The sequence below is a fragment of the Cryptotermes secundus genome, unplaced genomic scaffold (genome assembly GCF_002891405.2).
Source record: "Cryptotermes secundus unplaced genomic scaffold, Csec_1.0 scaffold470, whole genome shotgun sequence".
NCBI classification, from domain to species: Eukaryota; Metazoa; Arthropoda; class Insecta; order Blattodea; family Kalotermitidae; genus Cryptotermes; species Cryptotermes secundus.
In genome coordinates, this window is record NW_019739954.1 from 716676 (window position 1) to 735663 (window position 18988).

General features: G+C 41.5%; 1 protein-coding gene across 5 annotated transcripts in view; it reads right to left on the reverse strand.

Annotated features, from left to right (window-relative positions):
• Nucleotides 1-18988, reverse strand: part of LOC111872137 (sodium-dependent noradrenaline transporter) — a 241565-nt gene that overhangs the window by 11732 nt on the left and 210845 nt on the right. For all 5 annotated transcript variants that reach the window (XM_033754543.1, XM_033754542.1, XM_033754541.1 and 2 more), the window contains exons 10-11: nucleotides 16133-16257; nucleotides 9885-9997 (exon numbers count right to left, since the gene is read on the reverse strand). In XM_033754543.1, coding sequence (XP_033610434.1) covers nucleotides 9885-9997; nucleotides 16133-16257 — 238 coding nt within the window. The remainder of the gene's footprint in view (nucleotides 1-9884; nucleotides 9998-16132; nucleotides 16258-18988) is intronic.

Consider the following 18988-nt stretch of genomic DNA (forward strand, 5'->3'; position numbering starts at 1 on the left):
ATACTTGGAACACTTCTGCCAAATATGCAGACTGCTATAACAGTGATATCTATTGTGAAAAATATGCCAACCCAAGTACTCATGTGCACGCACGCACACGTGCACACACACACAAATGACTATAAAGAAGGAAAGAAGTTAGATGTGACACAAATGTTCCAATTGTGATAATCAGAACATTAACTAATATGAAATAAAGCAACATATTCTTGAAAAGTACTATATTCTGTGATATAATTCTGGACTACATAGGAAGAAGAAGGGAAATGGAAGAGTGGACCTCAGTTCTCATTGGCTTGCCCGTGGGACAGTTTCCCCATCTTATCTTCCTAGACCAGCAAACTGCCCCTTTATAGAGCCAGCCTACATTCCTGTTCTTGTCTCCTGTTGGTTCACTTGGTGGTCATATGAGAGCCCAGCGGTTTCATTCTGTCCCATGGGCAAGTCAATGGGAACTGCGGCCTACTCTTCCATTTCTTTCCTGCTTCTTATATACTCCTGAATTCCAGCTAGGTAATTGCCCTCGCTGTGGGAGTAACCTGGTTGATTATATTGAAATAAGTGGAATACCTACTTAGAAAGACCAAGCCCTCCCCTCATCCATGTGGAGATTATGTTGAAAAAAAAAAGTAGAGATGAATAAATATATGATCATGGGGTCCGATACCACAAGTGACCATGCTGGCTGGTTTCTGGTAGCAGGCTTCTGCTCTGTTGTGTTCTGCTCTTCTCTTCTCAGCTACTCAGTTGCTTTGCCTGCCACCTGCTTTCACAGTGGATTCTTGCTTGGCTTATTCTTCAACCCTGACGATAAAGGCAATGTGTTCCTCCAAAAGGTCAGTTGATTTTCAGAGGACTACATGGCATTATATCCCAGAAGATAGTACTCTTCTTCAAGTCTACTACTACTACTACTACTACTACTACTACTACTACTACTACTACTAATAATAATAATAATAATAATAATAATAATACAGTAATTTTGGATATGGGAAAAAACTCTCAAATGATATCAAAATCAATCATGGAGTACGCCAAGTCTGTAGTCTGTCCCTAACTATCATTAATATTTATTTCAAAGATGTCATGCAAGAACAGAAGACTAGAAGCAACCCAGGGATGTGGTTATGGGAACTGGTTGCCCTGAATACATTACTGCTTGGAGAGGACAAAATCATAATTAAATAGAGTGAAGATGAACTGTAAAGATCTGTATTTCACCTAAATTATACATACAAAAGCTACAATAAATAAAGTACCCAGTCTGTACAAAAATTGCAATAGGAAACGAAACTCTCAATCAGATCAATCACTTCAAATATGTAGGGTATAATGTACAAAAATTCCGTGTGTGGCACTATGAGGTGAAAACTTACTTAAAGAGAAAACCTGTAAAGATAAATACGTAGGTCATATCGAAATTCATGAGCAACTTTTTTACATGCAACCTGGGAACGGCAGACGAAACAGAGTATGGTGGTGGGTGGAACCAGCTGTTGTGTTAACCTTGAGTGTCTTGTGATGTCAATAGCTTTCATCACGTGACCAGTATCACTCCTAACAAAATGGCTGACAAAGATATGTCGTTTCGCCAGCATGCTGTCATCGAATTTCTTGTGAAAGAGAAAATCCCTGCTGCAGAAATTCACCAGAGACTTCAGCATGCTTATGGAAGTGTGTGCATGGGTGCGAGCAGTGTTCGAAGATGGGTGAAACATTTTAAAGATGGGAACACCAGCATCGAAGATGAGCCTCGGAGCTGCTGTCCTCGAACAGCCTCAACTGAACACAATAAGGAAAGAGTGGATGGGATCATTCAAGATGACAGGCGTGTGACTGTGGACACAATAGCCCTAAAACTTGGAATAGGGCACAGTGCAGTACAGGAGATGATTTAAAGCTTGGGCTATAGGAAAGTTTGTGCTCATTGGGTCGCGCGGTTATTGACCAAAGACCACAGAGGTCAGCGAAAAGCCATCACCTCAGAACTGCTGCAGAGATATCGACATGAAGGCGATAATTTTTTGCCCTTTATTGTGACAGGTGACGAAAGCTGGTTTCACCATTTCGAGCCTGAAACGAAATGGCAGAGTATGGAATGGCACCATTTGCATTTTCCATCTAAAGAGAAGGCAAAGACAGTGCCATCAGCTGCGAAGGTGATGGGCACAGTCTTCTGGTATGCAGAGGGGTTTATTCTGGCCAAATTCCCGGAACCTGGGCAAACCATCAATGCTGCTCGTTATGTCCAGACGCTGCACAAGCTCCGTCATGCATTGCGTGATAAACGTCCAGCACGAAACATCATCATCCTGCATGATGCTGCCCGCCTCACATTGGAAGCAATTGCAAAGATGGGGTGGGAAGTTCTTCCACACCCCTCCTATAGCCCTGATCTGGCACCCTCCGACTACCATCTTTTCGGATTTGTGAAGGATCAGTTGTGTGGACAACGTTTTGAGACAAGGGAGGCAATTCAGAAAGCAGTGCGTCAGTGTCTTCGGATGGCTGGAACGGAATTTTACAGAAGGGGGGAATTTTCAAGCTCCCAGAACGCTGGGAGAAATGTGTACAAAGAAGTGGCGATTATGTGGAAAAATAAATAAAGATCTGTAGATTTACAAAAAATTGTTTCTCATGACTTTCAGTACAACCCTCGTAGATAAAATTTGACCAAGTTATGGCCGTTCCTACCCTGCTATATGTAAGCAAATGCTGGACAGTAAGAGCAAGAAAGATACAAAAGTTATAAATAGCAGAAATGTGATTCGTAAAATGTGTAAAGGGATGTACAGGATTGGGTGGAATTAAGAATGAATGCATAAGAAAAGAATTAGGAATGTTCTCAGTGAATGACAGAATAAAAATACAGACAAACTTAGATTGAACAGGTGGATAGGATATAAGAAAGTTGAATGCTGAAACAGGCTCTTTGGTATAGGCCGAAAGGAAGAAGGTATCCTGATAGACCATGCAGAAGGTGGAATTCATAGACACTGGAACAGGTCATTGGTTTAATCCTTGAATTGGGAAACAAGAAGGCGGTTCTTTATATCTCAAAATATATTTTTGGCCATTGTCTTACCTAAAATATGCCATAATGAGAACATATAAGCACAAGAATTTATGTGAAGTGTAGTACTTTACAAGCGGTAGCACATCTAGAATTTTAAATTTGGGGGCATGATTTGGCAAGATGTGGAAGGATTTGTGAGAAGATGTATAGAGTCTACTTTCTCATTGCACAGATCTTTAGTCATACAGATTTAATACTATTAATATTGTTATGTTATTTTATTTGCATGAAGAACATTGTACTTAAATACAAATTCTGTATAGTGTGACGTATTTGCGCTGTGCAGGATGTCCCCTCTCCCGCCAGCGGTGGCATAACAGCGCTGCCGCTGCTACGGTGACGGGCCAGTCAACACTCCGTCCCCTCCCCCGCGGTGACGTAGCAGGGGATGCCGCGGTTGCTATACAACAGTAAACAACTCTCGACGGCGTTGCCCAGCAACACCTGTAAACACGGCGACTAGGCAACAAGGGAGCAAGGCGTTTTCCCAATGTCTGGCTGAGGGTTTATAAGAGATCCACACTGCCTAAGGAGTCAGTCCCCCGTGTGGAGGCGGGATCAAATACCTCCACCGTGACCCTGCGAGTCTAGGAGGTGACGAAAAGGGAAGTCTCAAATCTGAGACAGTAAAACATGGTCCTGAGTCCCAAGAGACTCAGACCCAAGAAAAACCGCGCTGGCAAGGACCAGCAGCATATACAAAGGACAGACCCATCCTCTCGTCAGAGAGGGCGCCCCACAGAAATAAGACCATAACTGTCAAACAGTAATAAATATCTGGTCATAAGCCCCAGGAGGGTACTCGATGCCAAGACTTACTGACTGGCGGGCTGTCAGTCGCTATGTGACTTGGACTTGGACTAAGGAGTCAGTTAAAATGCAGCAGCCGCCGAAGGCAGTTGGAATATAGCAGCAGTCGCGGAAAGAAGAACCAAACGCGTTGTTAGAAGATCTTATGCGATAGTGCGCAATAACTGAGAAGTCAGCCAATGAAGAATTATTGTGTGACTTAAAGGCTGTGTGTGCTGTAGTACAGTTATATTGGGAGTGTGTAATTAAGAGGACTTGTATACCTTCTGAGTTATAAATATGTGAAGACTACTCAAGACAGAGTGAGTAGGGTTTGTAAAGTGTGTAAACCCGCAACATTGTCATAATTAATTGTAGCTACGATTTGTAGGTTGTTAAATAAACCAATTAACAATCCGAACGGCGTCTTCAGTAGAAAAACACGTTACAATATGTTAAATCTGTCAGATATAACTTCAGAGTTTACAACAATGTCATGTTTGTAGTTGTTAACTTACAAACAATATTATATATGTAAAATGTAATGTGCTTATGACCCTTCTGGGTATCATATTTCACAGGCTTCGCTCCAGTAATTAATTATGACCATGGCGTTATTTTAGGTTCTCCAGGAAAATTACCATAAGAGGAGTTACTGTTGGATTGGTAATCATATCATCATCATAAGTTGGCATCATTTATGCTTATTGTTTTTTTTTTATACATCCGTTTCCACTCTCTAATAAATGGAAGACTCGTGAAAGCACTATGTTCCACACACAGACAGTGTATCTTAATTCATCCACCTTTCCTGACATTATTTCATCAGGTTATGGGCCCAGGACATTTTGAACTGTGTGTGTGTATAACAGAAAGATTTGTAATCTGCTGGTGGGTCGTACTTCTTATTGCCTATGTGTTGTGAGGACATTGCCAACAATGTCAAATGACGAAGCAGGAACAAGTGCATTATTTGCTGGGATCCAAAAGCTGAAGGGAGTCGTGAACTACCAGGACTGGAAGTTTCAAGTACAAAATTATCTAGAACACAGGAATCTATGGAGTGCAGTTACAAGTGGAACTGAGGTAGGTGAAACTGTGACAACAGATAAGGATCGACGTGCTCGTACTTCCATCTGCATGCTGCTAGAACCGATTTGTTTTGCCAAAGTCCGCACAGCTACTACCGCAAAGCAAGCGTGGACGAAGCTGAAAGAAGCCTACGAAGATAAAGGCTGGGGTAGGAAATTATGGCTACAACAGAGTCTTTGGAACTGTAAGTTAGAAACGTGTTTGTCGATGGATGACTATGTGACTAAAGTCTTGAACTTATCACATCAGTTAGAGGATGTCGACGTCAAAGTAAGTGACGACTGGAAAATATGGATACTTCTCGGTGGACTGCCTGCGAGTTATGAGCCATTTCTAATGAGCCTTTTTAACCTCAAAGAGCCAATGACTGTGGATGAACTAGTTGGAAAACTGCTGGCGATAGATGACTTAAGAAATACTTCTGAGCAGCCGAATCAAGAAGAGATTGCCATGTATACACAAGGCAAGAAAAGACAACAGTTCAGACAACACAAATCCTCGACTCATGAAGATAGAGCAGACAAAGAAGGAGGAGAGAAGAAATTCCAATTCAAGTGTTACAAATGTCATGAGACCGGTCACAAAGCTTCGGAGTGCCCATCGAAAGGTTTAAAATGGGGTACTGGAAAAGAGAAGGGCAAATTCAAGACAAGGACTGGTGCTATGATGTCAATGGCAGGTGAGAGACCCATTGTAGGAAAATGGTACATTGACAGCTGCTGCAGTAATCATGTAAGCCCTGACAAGAAGTGCATGACAGAGTTCACACAGGAAACTCCTAGTATAGCAATCACCGTCGCAAATAATCAGGTGATGGAATCAAAGGGTAAAGGTAATGTACCAATAATGTTGAAAGGATCCGACGATGCTCGTGAGCTGTCTAATGTGTTGTATGTGCCCGATGCCACGGCAAATCTTTTGTCTGTGAGCAACACTGTGAAAAAGGGATACTGTATGTTTTTCTCTGCAGATAAAGGGTGTCAGATATTTAACAGCAAAGGATGTCGAGTCACAGGAACAATAGTTGGTACAGCCAAGGACGTGGGTGGAATTTATGAACTAGAAGTTGAGGACAAATTGAAGTGCTATGCTATTAGCCAACCTAAAGCAAACAGGGCGAACATACAGAGTCCAGCTTTATGGCACCAACGTCTGGTCCATCTTAATGCAGCTGATATGTTGAAGTTAAGAAAAATTGATTGTGGAGTGAATTTTCCTGATTCTGAGAACAAGTTGGATTGTATCCCATGTGTAACTGGCAAACTGGCAAGACAGCCTTTCCCATTGAGTGAGTCAAGATCAAGTAAGAGACTGGAATTGGTTCATGCAGATCTCTGTGGGCCTTTAGAAGAAAGATCATTCAGTGGTTCCAGGTATGTACTACTCTTGAAGGATGATTATTCGAGAAAAATGTTTGGATATTTTCTCGCTACAAAATCAGACGTCTTCAAACACTTCAAGGAATTCACTCTGAGAGCAGAAATCGAAACAGGTGAGAAGTTGAAGTGCATTCGTACTGATAATGGAACTGAGTTCTGTAATAAACAGATGAATGAGTTTCTAGCTGAGAGAGGAATAAAGCATGAAAGAACAGTCATTTTCTGTCCTGAACAAAATGGCAGAATAGAGCGCTCCAACAGGACTGTAATCGAGACCGCAAGAACCTTACTGGAAGGAGCTGGTTTACACAAGCGATATTGGGCAGAAGCAGTGAACACTGCAATCTATGTAAGAAACCGGTGTCCATCTAAGGCAGTGTCAGGAAAAATACCTGAGGAACTTTGGAGGCAGAAAAGGATAAGTCTCAGCCATTTAAGGGTTTTTGGCTGTGAAGCTTATGCACACATCCCAAAACAGAAGCGAAGGAAGCTGGATCCAAAGGGTGAGAAGAAAATATTTGTGGGATATAGTGAGAGCAGCAAGGCCTACAGATTGCTGGACACTGACCACAAGGGTAATCTCACAATTGCCAAAACAGTTGTTTTCTTTGAGAATAAGTTTCCAGGTAAATTAGTTGATGACAGCAAGCCAACCCCAGATCCTTTGCCCGTAGTTAGTGAGTTCCATTCAAAGGATCCAGATGATATGGAGGAGGCGAATGTTCAAGATAAGTCAGGCTCTGAGGACAGCAGAAGCACTACCACCGTAGACAGTGAGGACCATGACATCCAGTTAGTGGAAGAAGGTGGATCCCATCAGGACCAAGCTGGTGAGGACACACAAGTCCGAAGGTATCCATTACGTAAACGTACACCTAGAGTTTTTCCTGATCATGTCATGTATAGTGCAGTGCAGTGTGACCAGGAACCTGAGGACATTGAGCAAGCCTTGAAGTGTGCTGATAGTGACAAGTGGATTGAAGCGATAAATGAAGAACTTGACGCTTTGAAAAGCAATAAAGCGTGGGACTTAGTGAACCTTCCTCCAGGAGAAAAGGCTGTGGGTAATAAGTGGGTGTTTAAAATTAAACACGATAGTGAAGGCAAAATTACAAAACACAAGGCACGATTAGTAGCCAAAGGATTCACACAAACTTATGGGTTTAATTATACAGAAACCTTTTCTCCCGTAGTAAGGTACTCCACACTAAGACTTTTGCTTTCTTTAGCTATTCAGTTAGATTGGAAAATAGATCATTGGGACATTGTAACCGCCTTTCTGCATGGCCCTCTTAAGGAGAATGTGTATATGGTTCCGCCTTATGGGCTAAATGCTACGGATGTAAAAGGTAAAGTATGCAAATTGAGAACAGGATTGTATGGTCTTAAGCAATCTTCACGAATTTGGTATGAACAACTTCATTCTGAACTGTGTAAATATGACTTTAGACAGTGTGAATTCGAACCCTGTGTATATACGAAGTCCAGTGAGAAAGGTGTTGTGATAGTAGCCATTTATGTGGATGACATCTTTGTCTTTTACAGTAATACTGTAGAAATGCAGAAGCTTAGGAAGGCACTAAGTAATGAGTTCCCAGTGAAGAATCTTGGTGCAGCTAAGAATATTCTAGGGATGAGAGTTGAAAGATCGAACAATGTAATCACTTTGGATCAGAGCAACTATATTAGGAATGTCCTAGATAAGTTCAGCATGCAAGACAGCAAACCAGCGCGCACTCCTCTAGTTACAGGGACCCAATTGGAGAAGGGTGTATGTGATACTAGTTTTCCGTATCAGAGTCTAGTAGGATGTCTCATGTACATCGGAGTTTGTACCAGACCTGACATAATTCATGCTGTAAGTTTGTTATCTCGTTTTAACACTTGCTATGGAGAAGTGCATGTCCGAGCTGCCAAGAGAGTACTACGATACTTGAAAGGGACTGTTGACACTAAGTTAACGTTCCAAAAGAATACCACAGCAAAGTTAGATTTGTGTGGATATGTTGATGCAGCTCATGGTAATGACCCTCTTGACAAGACCTCGTATACTGGATATGTTTTCAAATTGGGTGGTAATGTAATTTCTTGGGAAAGCAGGAAACAAGATTCGTTATCATTGTCAAGTACTGAAGCTGAGTACAAGGGGCTGAATGATGCCGCTAGAGAGTGTGTACGTTTACACGATTTACTGAATGGACTGGTTGAAGGTATTAAAGAAGGGATTTACTTATCAAACTTTGTACTAGAATTGATGGATGACGAGAAAGTACCTGTAATCTTTAATGATAATCAGTCAGCCCAAATGTTAAGTAAGGATAGGTGATTCAGTAAGCATATAGAGTTAAAGCATTATTTTATCAGAGAAGCCATAAAGAAAAGTAAAGTGAAACTTGATTATATTCAGAGTGAAGAGTTGATGGCAGACTTGTTGACCAAAGCTCTGCCAGGTCCAAAAACTGAGTATTTTCGTCGCAAGTTGAATTTGATTGCATAGTTAATTATATTATGTTTTACTTGATTGTTGACTTATGATTGTGATGAGATTAGGAGGTCATGTTGGATTGGTAATCATATCATCTTCATAAGTTGGCAACATTTATGCTTATTGTTTTTTTTTATACATCCGTTTCCGCTCTCTAATAAATGGAAGACTCGTGAAAGCACTATGTTCCACACACGGACAGTGTATCTTAATTCATCCACCTTTCCTGACATTATTTCATCAGTTACACATTTCTTTCCAGCAATATTTCTGTACATCATTTCAGAACCCTATGTTATGAGACGCTAGTGTTGGTGTCATTTCACAGGTTTATGCATCTGCAATTTTATTATTTACTTATTGCTGGGAATGGAAATGTATAGTGTTGAGGCAGACTCAAATGTCAGTTTCCAAGTCCCATAAAAATTATTCAGCTGACTCAGAAGTTAAAGTAGGATACGCACAGCAACATGATCCCATGCAGCCCCTAAAGCCATAAACTGACCATTAAAAGTCATAGTCAAGATTTCTGTTCCAACACACAACATGTGATATTTTGGCAACGTACAGAAACCTTGACTATGTATTCACAAAAGAAAATTAAGAGTCATGTTTTAATACATGCATTCATAGGAGTCTACTTTACTGGCATAAAAGTGTTCAACAATCTGCCACAAAGTATTAAAAACTTGGGCAATGATACTAAAAAGTTTAAATCAGAGTTAAAGAATTATCTACATGCTCATTCCTTCTACTCTTTAGATGAATACTTCAATGTAAATAGAGAATGATGTAAAATTAAGTTATATTAATTTTTAAGCTAAAATTGCCTGTACTTATGTATGTAACCTTTTGACTTGTTCTGTATCCAAAGGTAATAACCTGCTTAGGATTTATAGAATGTAAATAAATTCAATTCAATTCACAAATTAACTAGGGTAGTTGCATAATTTTTGGTCATTTCATTAGAAACTATTTCTTTCTAGTCACACAATGTCAGAAGAGCAGGTTTGAGCCCACACGCACCTTGCCTCCTGCACTAGAGTCTCAGAATACTCACGGCACTGTCCAGTCCCAGCATGATGAGCATGAAGAAGAAGAGCATTGACCAGAAATTTGAGCCTGGCAGGGTCGCCACAGCTTCAGGGTACACCTGGAACACCAGGCCTGGGCCTAACACAAACCAAATGCATAACAATTCGGAATCTTGCCCAGACAGGGAAAAGCTCAAGCTCTCTATATGTAACACATTATTCTCTTATCCATATTTCACCATCTGAATGACACACTTTATGACTTACATTAACAGACTTAAGAGAGATACAGGTAAACACTGATCTTTAATTCTCATGCAACCTTGTAAATTATACAGCTCATTTAATATTGTATGGGCACTCTAGTCAAGGAGGTCACAAAGAACAAATCCATGTAGCTCATGTGGGGGTAAAGAGGAAATGCATACAAGTTGCTATTTGGAAGAATTCAAAGATGGAAGCGTAATTAGAAGTAAATTTGTTCTTGGGGAAATAGGTTGTAAGGTTGCTTCTTCAAGTTAATTACATAAGTAAACTACATAAAATACTGATTTATGATGTGAGCTAGCACAGGACTGCATCCAAAAGTGCACTCTATTTCTCACAGTATTGAACTTTCAGTCCAGTTACTAAAGAGTATGGTAAAATGGCTGGGTTGGGTGAAAAGGCTTGTCATTAGAGCATGATGGGTATGTACACACAATTTGCATAGGCATCAGAACTAAATGTTTCTGTCCCCACCAAAAGTTCATTCCTGTTAATACAATTTGCTACTCTTCTTCACTGCACATATTAACATTTTATATGTTCATTACACAAAATACAGAAATAAAATAGAAGAGGCTGTGTCTGTCTGTCTGTTAACAACTTTCATGTCTGACTACTACTGGGGTATGTAAACTGAAAGCTGATAAATTTAATTTCTATCCTTATCGGTCAAATATAACCTCCATTTTACATGAGTCTGAAATTTTAGAACTGTATTTAAAACAGTCCTGAGTAACCATGTATAATAAACTGGTACATAATTTAAAATACAGAGTATATCCAAAGATTTGTAACTTTTTCTCCATACATTTATGAATATGATGAATATTCAAGATATAGAAAAATAATTTATACTTTCCAGTGTTTTACGAGTATATCTGTAGTACGGTTAGCTCCCATGTTACATGACTCCCTTGTGGCCATGTTCTCCAGCTTAGGGGTTGGGTGTGGGGCTAATAATTCCTCTCCATAAAAAGAGTTTGCTACGAGGAGTTATGCAGGATGGATTGGATTATTCTTGCTCAGGATAGGGGCCAGTGCTCCTGTGAAAATGGTAATGAACCTTCAGGTCCTATTAAATATTGGTAAACTCCTGAGTAGCTGAGCAACTGGAGGCTTTGGAAGAAGGACTGAGCTCCATGGAGTAAGTTAGTGAGGTTAGCTCTGCGCCAATTGATGCCTGCAGTAAAACAAGATCGTGGTCAATTGGATGTGATAATTAACATAAAGCGGTTGAAAAATATGTATTTCATCAGAACACATTTTTATCTCCTGCTCTAATGCGTATTAAGTTGCACGTTTAAAATTAATTAGATCAGAACGGGTTATTTCTGGTTCTGAGGGACTGATACACGTTTATATATAAGAACTGTCACATTAGAGCCTTTCATCAATTTACTCATTTATATGTAATATCGAGGAATAATTCGTAATTCGAACATTTAATCCACATTTGCGCCGACGCAATATATCATGGAATAGACACTGACAGTGTCGCCAATATAAGCTGAATATAATGTGGTATATTCAGAATCTCATATTTTTACTTTTTTTTTTTTTCAGATTTGCAATATTGCTCGTATTCTATCGTCATGGACGTATATATCTTCGAAGTTACGTACTTTCTCGTTCTCAGTGACGAAAATATTCTCCAACCGTGCCGTCATAAGTACCGATAAATAAACCGTATTCAATATTTCTGATAAGTCAACAAAAATTAAATTATCTAAGGGCAGTAAAATTGGTGAGTTGAGAGTCATTTTTTTGCCGATTACATTAAAGACTTATCACAATTTTCTATGTGAGTTTCGTGAGGCCTACTATGGAGTGTTTTACTAGACTAGAACTGTGCTAATGTCATGGGAGAAGAAACTGGCATCTCTAACCACAGAACTTGAATCCTGTCGCAAGAATTTGCCAGACCTTGATCCACCTCATTCAGGGTGGAAGAAACGGGGTGCATCATCATACTGTAATGATGAGGATTTACAGGTAGGCCCATGCGTGAATAATTTTTCAGGTAATTCACCATTAAATAACAACATAACAGCCTTATATAGCATTGAAATGTATTTATATATATATATATATATATTGTCGCGTGTTGCCTATGAAACTCGACAAATGACCTCACGCAGGTTTCGGGTCATTTGTTTATTGAACGCTCACTTTTACACTAGTGAGTATAATTATTATCACTTTTACTGGCAAACTGCAAACTTCCAGTGTTCTTGACAGCTTCTCAGTGACTGCTAGAACTGTAACTGAAACGACAAACTGACTCGTCTCGATTCGATTAACTGAAAAAAAAAATCTTCGGAGCTGGAATATTATAACCTGGTTTCGGACGGAATAGAAGGCAGCTTTTCCCAGGGTTCGATTTCACGTGTTCTATGCTCGTTATCGCGGAAAAGCATTATTTCCGCTGTTTCAACACTTCATTGCCACGGTTAGTCCTACGCAACGGCCTGTTTGTATTCGATTTGTCGCTGTTGTAACTCAACAATTTCTATTGTAGCCGTTGCGCAGCGAAGGACGACATATAAAACACGTTACATTGCTCCCTTCTAAGAGTTGTTCGACCCGAACAGCCTAACGGTACTTCCCCTTCTTACTCCGCCACCTTCTTCAATGATGCTCGTCCCAAGCAGCTCCGTGTTAGGGTGCGTCATCATTCATTCTCCATTCATGCCGGGTAGGCCGGTGCTTCTACAATACTTGTTCCTCCAGTATGCGCTTTTCCCAAAATTTCTTTCGTTTCTTCTGCCGTGCTACTTTCGCACGGCGGCTCGTCCAGTCATTTTCGGTATCCATCCTGATCCTGGGTCCGTTCCTTCAATTTTTGCGGTTTCGGTCCCTACGCCGTTTCTTCTTTGGTTCTCTGACCGGCATCACTGTGGCGGCTTCTACGGGGACCTCTTGTTGTGCCGCCTCAGGTTTCCTGTCCACTGAGGTCGGTTTCTCCTCTTTCAGCAGGAGTTCCATCATCTGCTGTGAGTTCAATCCTGTGTTCCAACTGTTCGTTTTGGGCTTAATTTTACTCAAATCGGGAATGGATTAGTGCAAAATAGGACGACCCCTTGGAAACAGGCTGCGTCTCGAGGTCCTGCTCGATCCTGGTTTTAAAGATCCACTGGTGGTACTTGCTGGCTATGCAGATCCCGCCCGGCCGTCCATTCTGGGATTTCTTCCTTCTCCTTGGCATTGTATTCTACCCGCTTGGCCGTCCTTTCTTTGTTTGAATTCGCAGTTGCACGAATCTCCTCGTCTATCTTCCATTCCATAGGTATCGATGGCGACACCTCCATGTTTTGGCCGCCTGTTTTCGGTGTATTCCATTACCCACTCTTGCTCCTCCACGAGATCATCCTCTGATCTAGGTGTTTTATCTCTTGCTGTGCTGAGCTGTGTACTCTTAATGTCTTGATGTGGCACGTTGTACACAGAAGTTTAAGTTCCACGTCAGAGTGAGAGCCGGCTGTGCTTCTTTCGTGCTCCTGCAACAGGGGCACCCCAGCCAAGAGAAAGAAAACAGCCTTGATGAAGGGCAGAAAACCTTCAAAAGCGGGCAGGGGTCCTTCGGATAAGGACAGACAGCATTCCAATTGCAGCAGTTGGACCACCAAGAGGAGGCTTGGGACTCACTTCCCTCACCATCGACAGAACTCCTGTTTGTGGGACTTCCTCCTTTCTGGGAAGCTTCCTCCACCTGGGAAGGAACTATCCAAATATTGATGGGTATTTCGTCCTCAGAGGTGGGCCTTCCCTTCTTGGAGCAACTTTCACACTTCATGGTGGACCCTCTCCTCTTCACGGAACTGTTTTCACTCGTGATAGGTGTACCTATATTACAGGTACAATGCACTGTCTTGAAGTTACAATTCACCGTAGTTGTGGGCTGTTCACTGATGCAGGGGCATCTCACGGGTAAGGAGGAACTTGTCGTTACTCTTGGCGTTTCCGTCTTAGAGGAACTTCTCGCCCTTTCAGATAAAATTCTGCCATTTACGGTGGGCCTTCCATCTTTTCTGAGCTTTCTTCTCATGATGGATCTTCCTCGCTAACTCTCTTCAATTAACTGAAAAAAATCTTCGGAGCTGGAATATTATAACCTGATTTCGAACGAAATAGAGGGAAGCTGTTTCCAGGATTCAATTTCACGTCTCCTATGCTCGATACGTTATTTCCGCTGTTTCAACAATTTGTTGCCACGGTTATTACTACGCAACGGTCTGTTGGTATTCCATTTGTCGCTGTGGAAATTAAACAATTTTCATTGTAGCCGTTGCGCGGCGACGGACGATATATAACACGTTACAATATACAGAGAAGTAAAAAAAAAGTACTCACTCTTTGATAGTCAATATCTTTGGAACAAAATGACATGTAGTTACAATTCTTGCGCGGGGAAAGAGAGAGTCATTGTATGTGATCGAAGTGACCACCATCAGCGGCTAAACAGCGTCGATGCCGCCGAACTGCTGAGCGAACTATGGCTGTCAGTGTGTCCGGTGTGATGGCTGCACACGTCGCTTCGATGGTTTCTCGTAACGCGTTCAGTGTAGCTGGCTTTTTTTGATAAACTTCATCCTTCAAAGTTCCCCATAAGTAGAAGTCGAGAGGTGTTAGGTCTGGAGACCGTGGTGGGTACTCAATGGCACCTCTTCGACCTATCCATCGTCCAGGTAGAGTGTCATCCAAGTACGCCCTGACATCTCGATGGTAGTGAGGTGGAGCACCAATTTGTTGTAGGTAAACTCTCTCATCTCCAAACAGCTCTCGAATGACATGAGAAATCGATGTCTAAAGCATATCGAGATACACCTGACCAGCGTTGCAACACCACAGCACTGGAAGCTGGACTTGTTACTATCCGTGGTCGTCCAGATCTTTGCTTATGCACATCATGAACAGTACCGTCGGCTTCAAATTTATCCCGAATACGGGCAATTGTTCGACGTGTTGGTGGCTGAGTTCCAAACTCGTTCTGCCATTTTCATTGTACCTCTTCAATGTTTTCCTATTTCCAGTACAACTTCAATACAGCCTTGCGTTGCTCAAAGAACAACTTTTCAGCCATTGTTGCTGTTGTCTTCTGCTCGCTGCGCGCACGCGGCACGACACCTTACGGTCTGTAAGTGTTCAGTAAATCCAATTACCAACCCATACCCCAACTATAGTCACTGTATCACGTGGCAATAATATTACAATCTAAATTTTAATTTTACTTTTTTGTTTGTGGCATATCTCAATTAATATGTGTTAAGTTTAAATGTGTTAAAAGTAAAATGTAGCAGTCAAATGAAATTAGATAAAAATGGAATTATAATTTTGAAATATTTGAAAGTAAGGGGGTCGTAGATGAGCTCCGTAGTTTTCAGCACGCGAAACGTTTTTTTGGTGTGCACAGGAGTTCGTGATTTTGTAGCTGAATATACCTGTACATTTCTGTGCCTTATAGGGGTTCCGTATGTATTTAGTCTATTGGTGTATATGTAGGAAGCTATTCAGTATGGGCTACCGGCTGGGTTTTTATGATGTGCCTTGTGTGTCATGGAGTGGCGGGCTACACGGCTGAAGTTACTTCGTCTCACGTAGACCGGTGGTTATGCTGTAATGAAACGACGACAGACGAATTCGGAAACACATCTCCTTATGAAGCCCCAGAGGCTTAGGCCGCGCCGTAGCTCAAGCGGTTAGTCGCTGGCTTCCCACCGCGGCGGCCCGGGTTCAATCCCGGGGTCTGGTCAAGTGGGATTTGTGGTGGACAAAGTGGCACGGGGGAGGGTTTTCTCCGAGTACTTCGGTTCCCCTTGCCAATCTTCATTCCACAAAATTATCCATCATCAAATAATCACCCGGGGCAGGCTACAATAGGCCAATCAGTGGCCGCCGTGCCGAGTGGACCCAGTTGGACTCCACCCCCCACTAAGCGAATAAAACAAAAAGCCCCAGAGGCTTGGCCTCTAGATCCAAGTAAAAGTTGACACGAGCAGCGGCTACTTACCTTCAGTGGCGACACTGCTGATAGGGATGCCTTGTTTGTGAGACATGAAGCCGAGGTACGTGAAGATGACGAAACCGGAGAAGAAGCTGGTGAAACAGTTGACAGCAGTAGTCACGAGGCAGTCCCTGTTAGAACAGGCAAAAAGGCAGTCAAGACACGCGATTGGTCACATTCATCATGCGCACCTCCAAGAGAACCTCGGACTTCCTGTATTTGTAGCCACAAATGACCCAATTTCGTACTCATCCAAAACATCAAATAGTTTTACGTAATTTAACCATAAATCAAGATTGTGTAAGATTTTAGGTCTTCACGGCGGTGACTATGAAGAAAGCAGTTTTCTGGTATGTAGCGCCGTGTAGATATTGTTTTAACCGACGTTTCGGAGGAACATATCGCCTCCATCTGCAGAGTAGAAGACAAGAAGAAATCCGCGAACGAACCAGCGTGAGCAGGTACAACCGAAACATCGGTTAACACAATATCTACTCGGCGCCACATCCCAGAAAACTGCTTTCTTCATAAATCAAGATTGTTCGAAGAGAAAAATTAGGGGAGATCCGTGTAATTTGGACCACTTAACTCTGAATTCAAATAAAGACCCATGAACAGCGCGGTAAGCAGAATTTGTGTGCAATATAGCGTATTTTAATACAAGTATTTTTTTTTTCGATTTATGAAATTATATTTTTAAAAATGGTTAAAGAAAAACTCTGCAACCGGGTAATTTGGACCAGAGGCGTGTAAGATGGACCAACGTGTCATGTAATTTCGACCTTTTGAATGACACACGTTTGATTATATTTTCTGTTCTCATTCGCTAGAAACTGCAAATACACAAATATTAAATCAAGTTTTCAAATATTAAATAAATTAAAGGTTCAAATATCTGCATAAAAACCATACGAATTTAGCATACAACATTGCTGTTACAGAAATATGTCTCATCAGTCAATTGGCCATAAACCATATTCTGCAAACAATTTATAAAATCGATAAAATAATTGCCTGAATAATGGGCATTATGGATACTCGTACATGCTGAACATGAGCTACAACCCACTTATTCGTGTGCGCATGTGTCACAGAGATACTAGCCTCCACCAGTCTTCGTGTGACCAAATTTGCAGCTCTCGCGATGAATCCAGATTTCATCGTACTTTTCGCCACAAACAGGGAAGCAGATCTCAGAATCTCATGACTTTTACTTCTCTCGAACCACAGCTTATGTTTCTGCACACAACGTTTTCATTTTCAGTTTAGCTCCCGAAGAACTATCTATGTTAGGCCTATTCAGAGATCCCACGTGTGTTGTCCTAGTTTCCTTCTAGACTTTGGCCTTCGGTGCTCAGCGGTGTTTGAAAACAATGAAGTAATCTTTATAATTTTCATTTCATGCATCCTGTTGTGTTACAATATACAACCTCTTTATTACAACCGTCACAACACAACAATATCAAGATCAGTGCCTAGTTTCGGCTCTGCTGCATGTTTCAGTCATCAGTAGCCATCATCAGGCAAATACACGGTTACACGGAGTCGTTGTTTGCATTCCCTACAGTACGGACAATACTTTGTAAGATGAGGCACCGACTAAACAATTAACATTTATTTACTACATCTACATCACGAGCCTCCTATACAATCTTATATACAAAAAATATAGAATATACCAATTTGTCCGTGAGAACACAACGAAATTACAAAACCAACGACTGATTCGATGGTATAAAACATCAATCTAAAAAAAATTTTCTTGTTTTATACTATAACTTCTGTTTTATAGAATCTGATTTATTGTATTTTTTACGTAAAGTGTTTTATATGATTAATAGGATTGTATCCAATGTTAATAGTACTGCAGTTCAGTGGTGTATATATGTTAACCGTGTATTTGCCTGATGATGGCTATGATAGCCGAAACTAGGCACTGATCTTGATATTTGCTGTGTTGTACGGTTGTAATAAAGAGGTTGAAGTAATCTTTCCCAAGTAATTTATCCATTATAGCCTGAGTTTGCTTCGGGCTTGCTTGCCTAGTTGCAAATGCAGAACTCGACCTTGTCTGCAGATGGTTTCGCTAATTTGATTGTCTCAGGCCGATCCGTGACCACGGAAGCAACGAAATCATCATCCGCAAAAAAACAGCGACCTACAAGTCACGATCCGCTGTTTCTGAGACCATTCACAGTATTTTCCAGCGTTGCAGCCCTTGGGAAGGGCACGCCTACCAGGTACGCAGAATGTTCTGTAGGCAGAGGCTGCCCGGGTTTCTCTCAGCTGCTTTGCGATCACTGGTGCCATGCATGTGCTCAGTGGCTTGAAGAATGTGACATTGTACGCGTGCTGTGGGAATGCTGCGACAGCATGGCACCCCCATGTCTGCGAGGAGTTTCAGTAGTACTCAGACTCAGTGTGAGAATGTGTCCATCTCAGATTAGCAGCAACTTTTATTGTGGCATCGGTTTTACAACTGAGAAGAAGTGACGCTTCCGTATACAGAACACTTCAGAATCCATGCAGCCTTTGTCTTGACAACGGAAACCCGTGTCTGGAGGAGCTACAAATGAAATGCTCTCCTGGGATAAATCAGCATCAGGGGAACATAGAAAAACTCGCATTTACAGCATACACGCCACTTTCTGTCCTATTGCTCACGATGCAATGGCTCCAACATGACGCGTTCGATTTTCTCAGGACAATGCACGACTGTGGTAGAGGCTTCGTCCACATAGAAAATCCTCCAATCTGTAATTTTACTTCGTCACAGCCTCTTGTAAAGAACTGACTAGGTCAGAGTCAGAGCGTCAGAGAGTCAGAGTTACTTTACGACTGGCGGTTTACCGCCAATCAGTT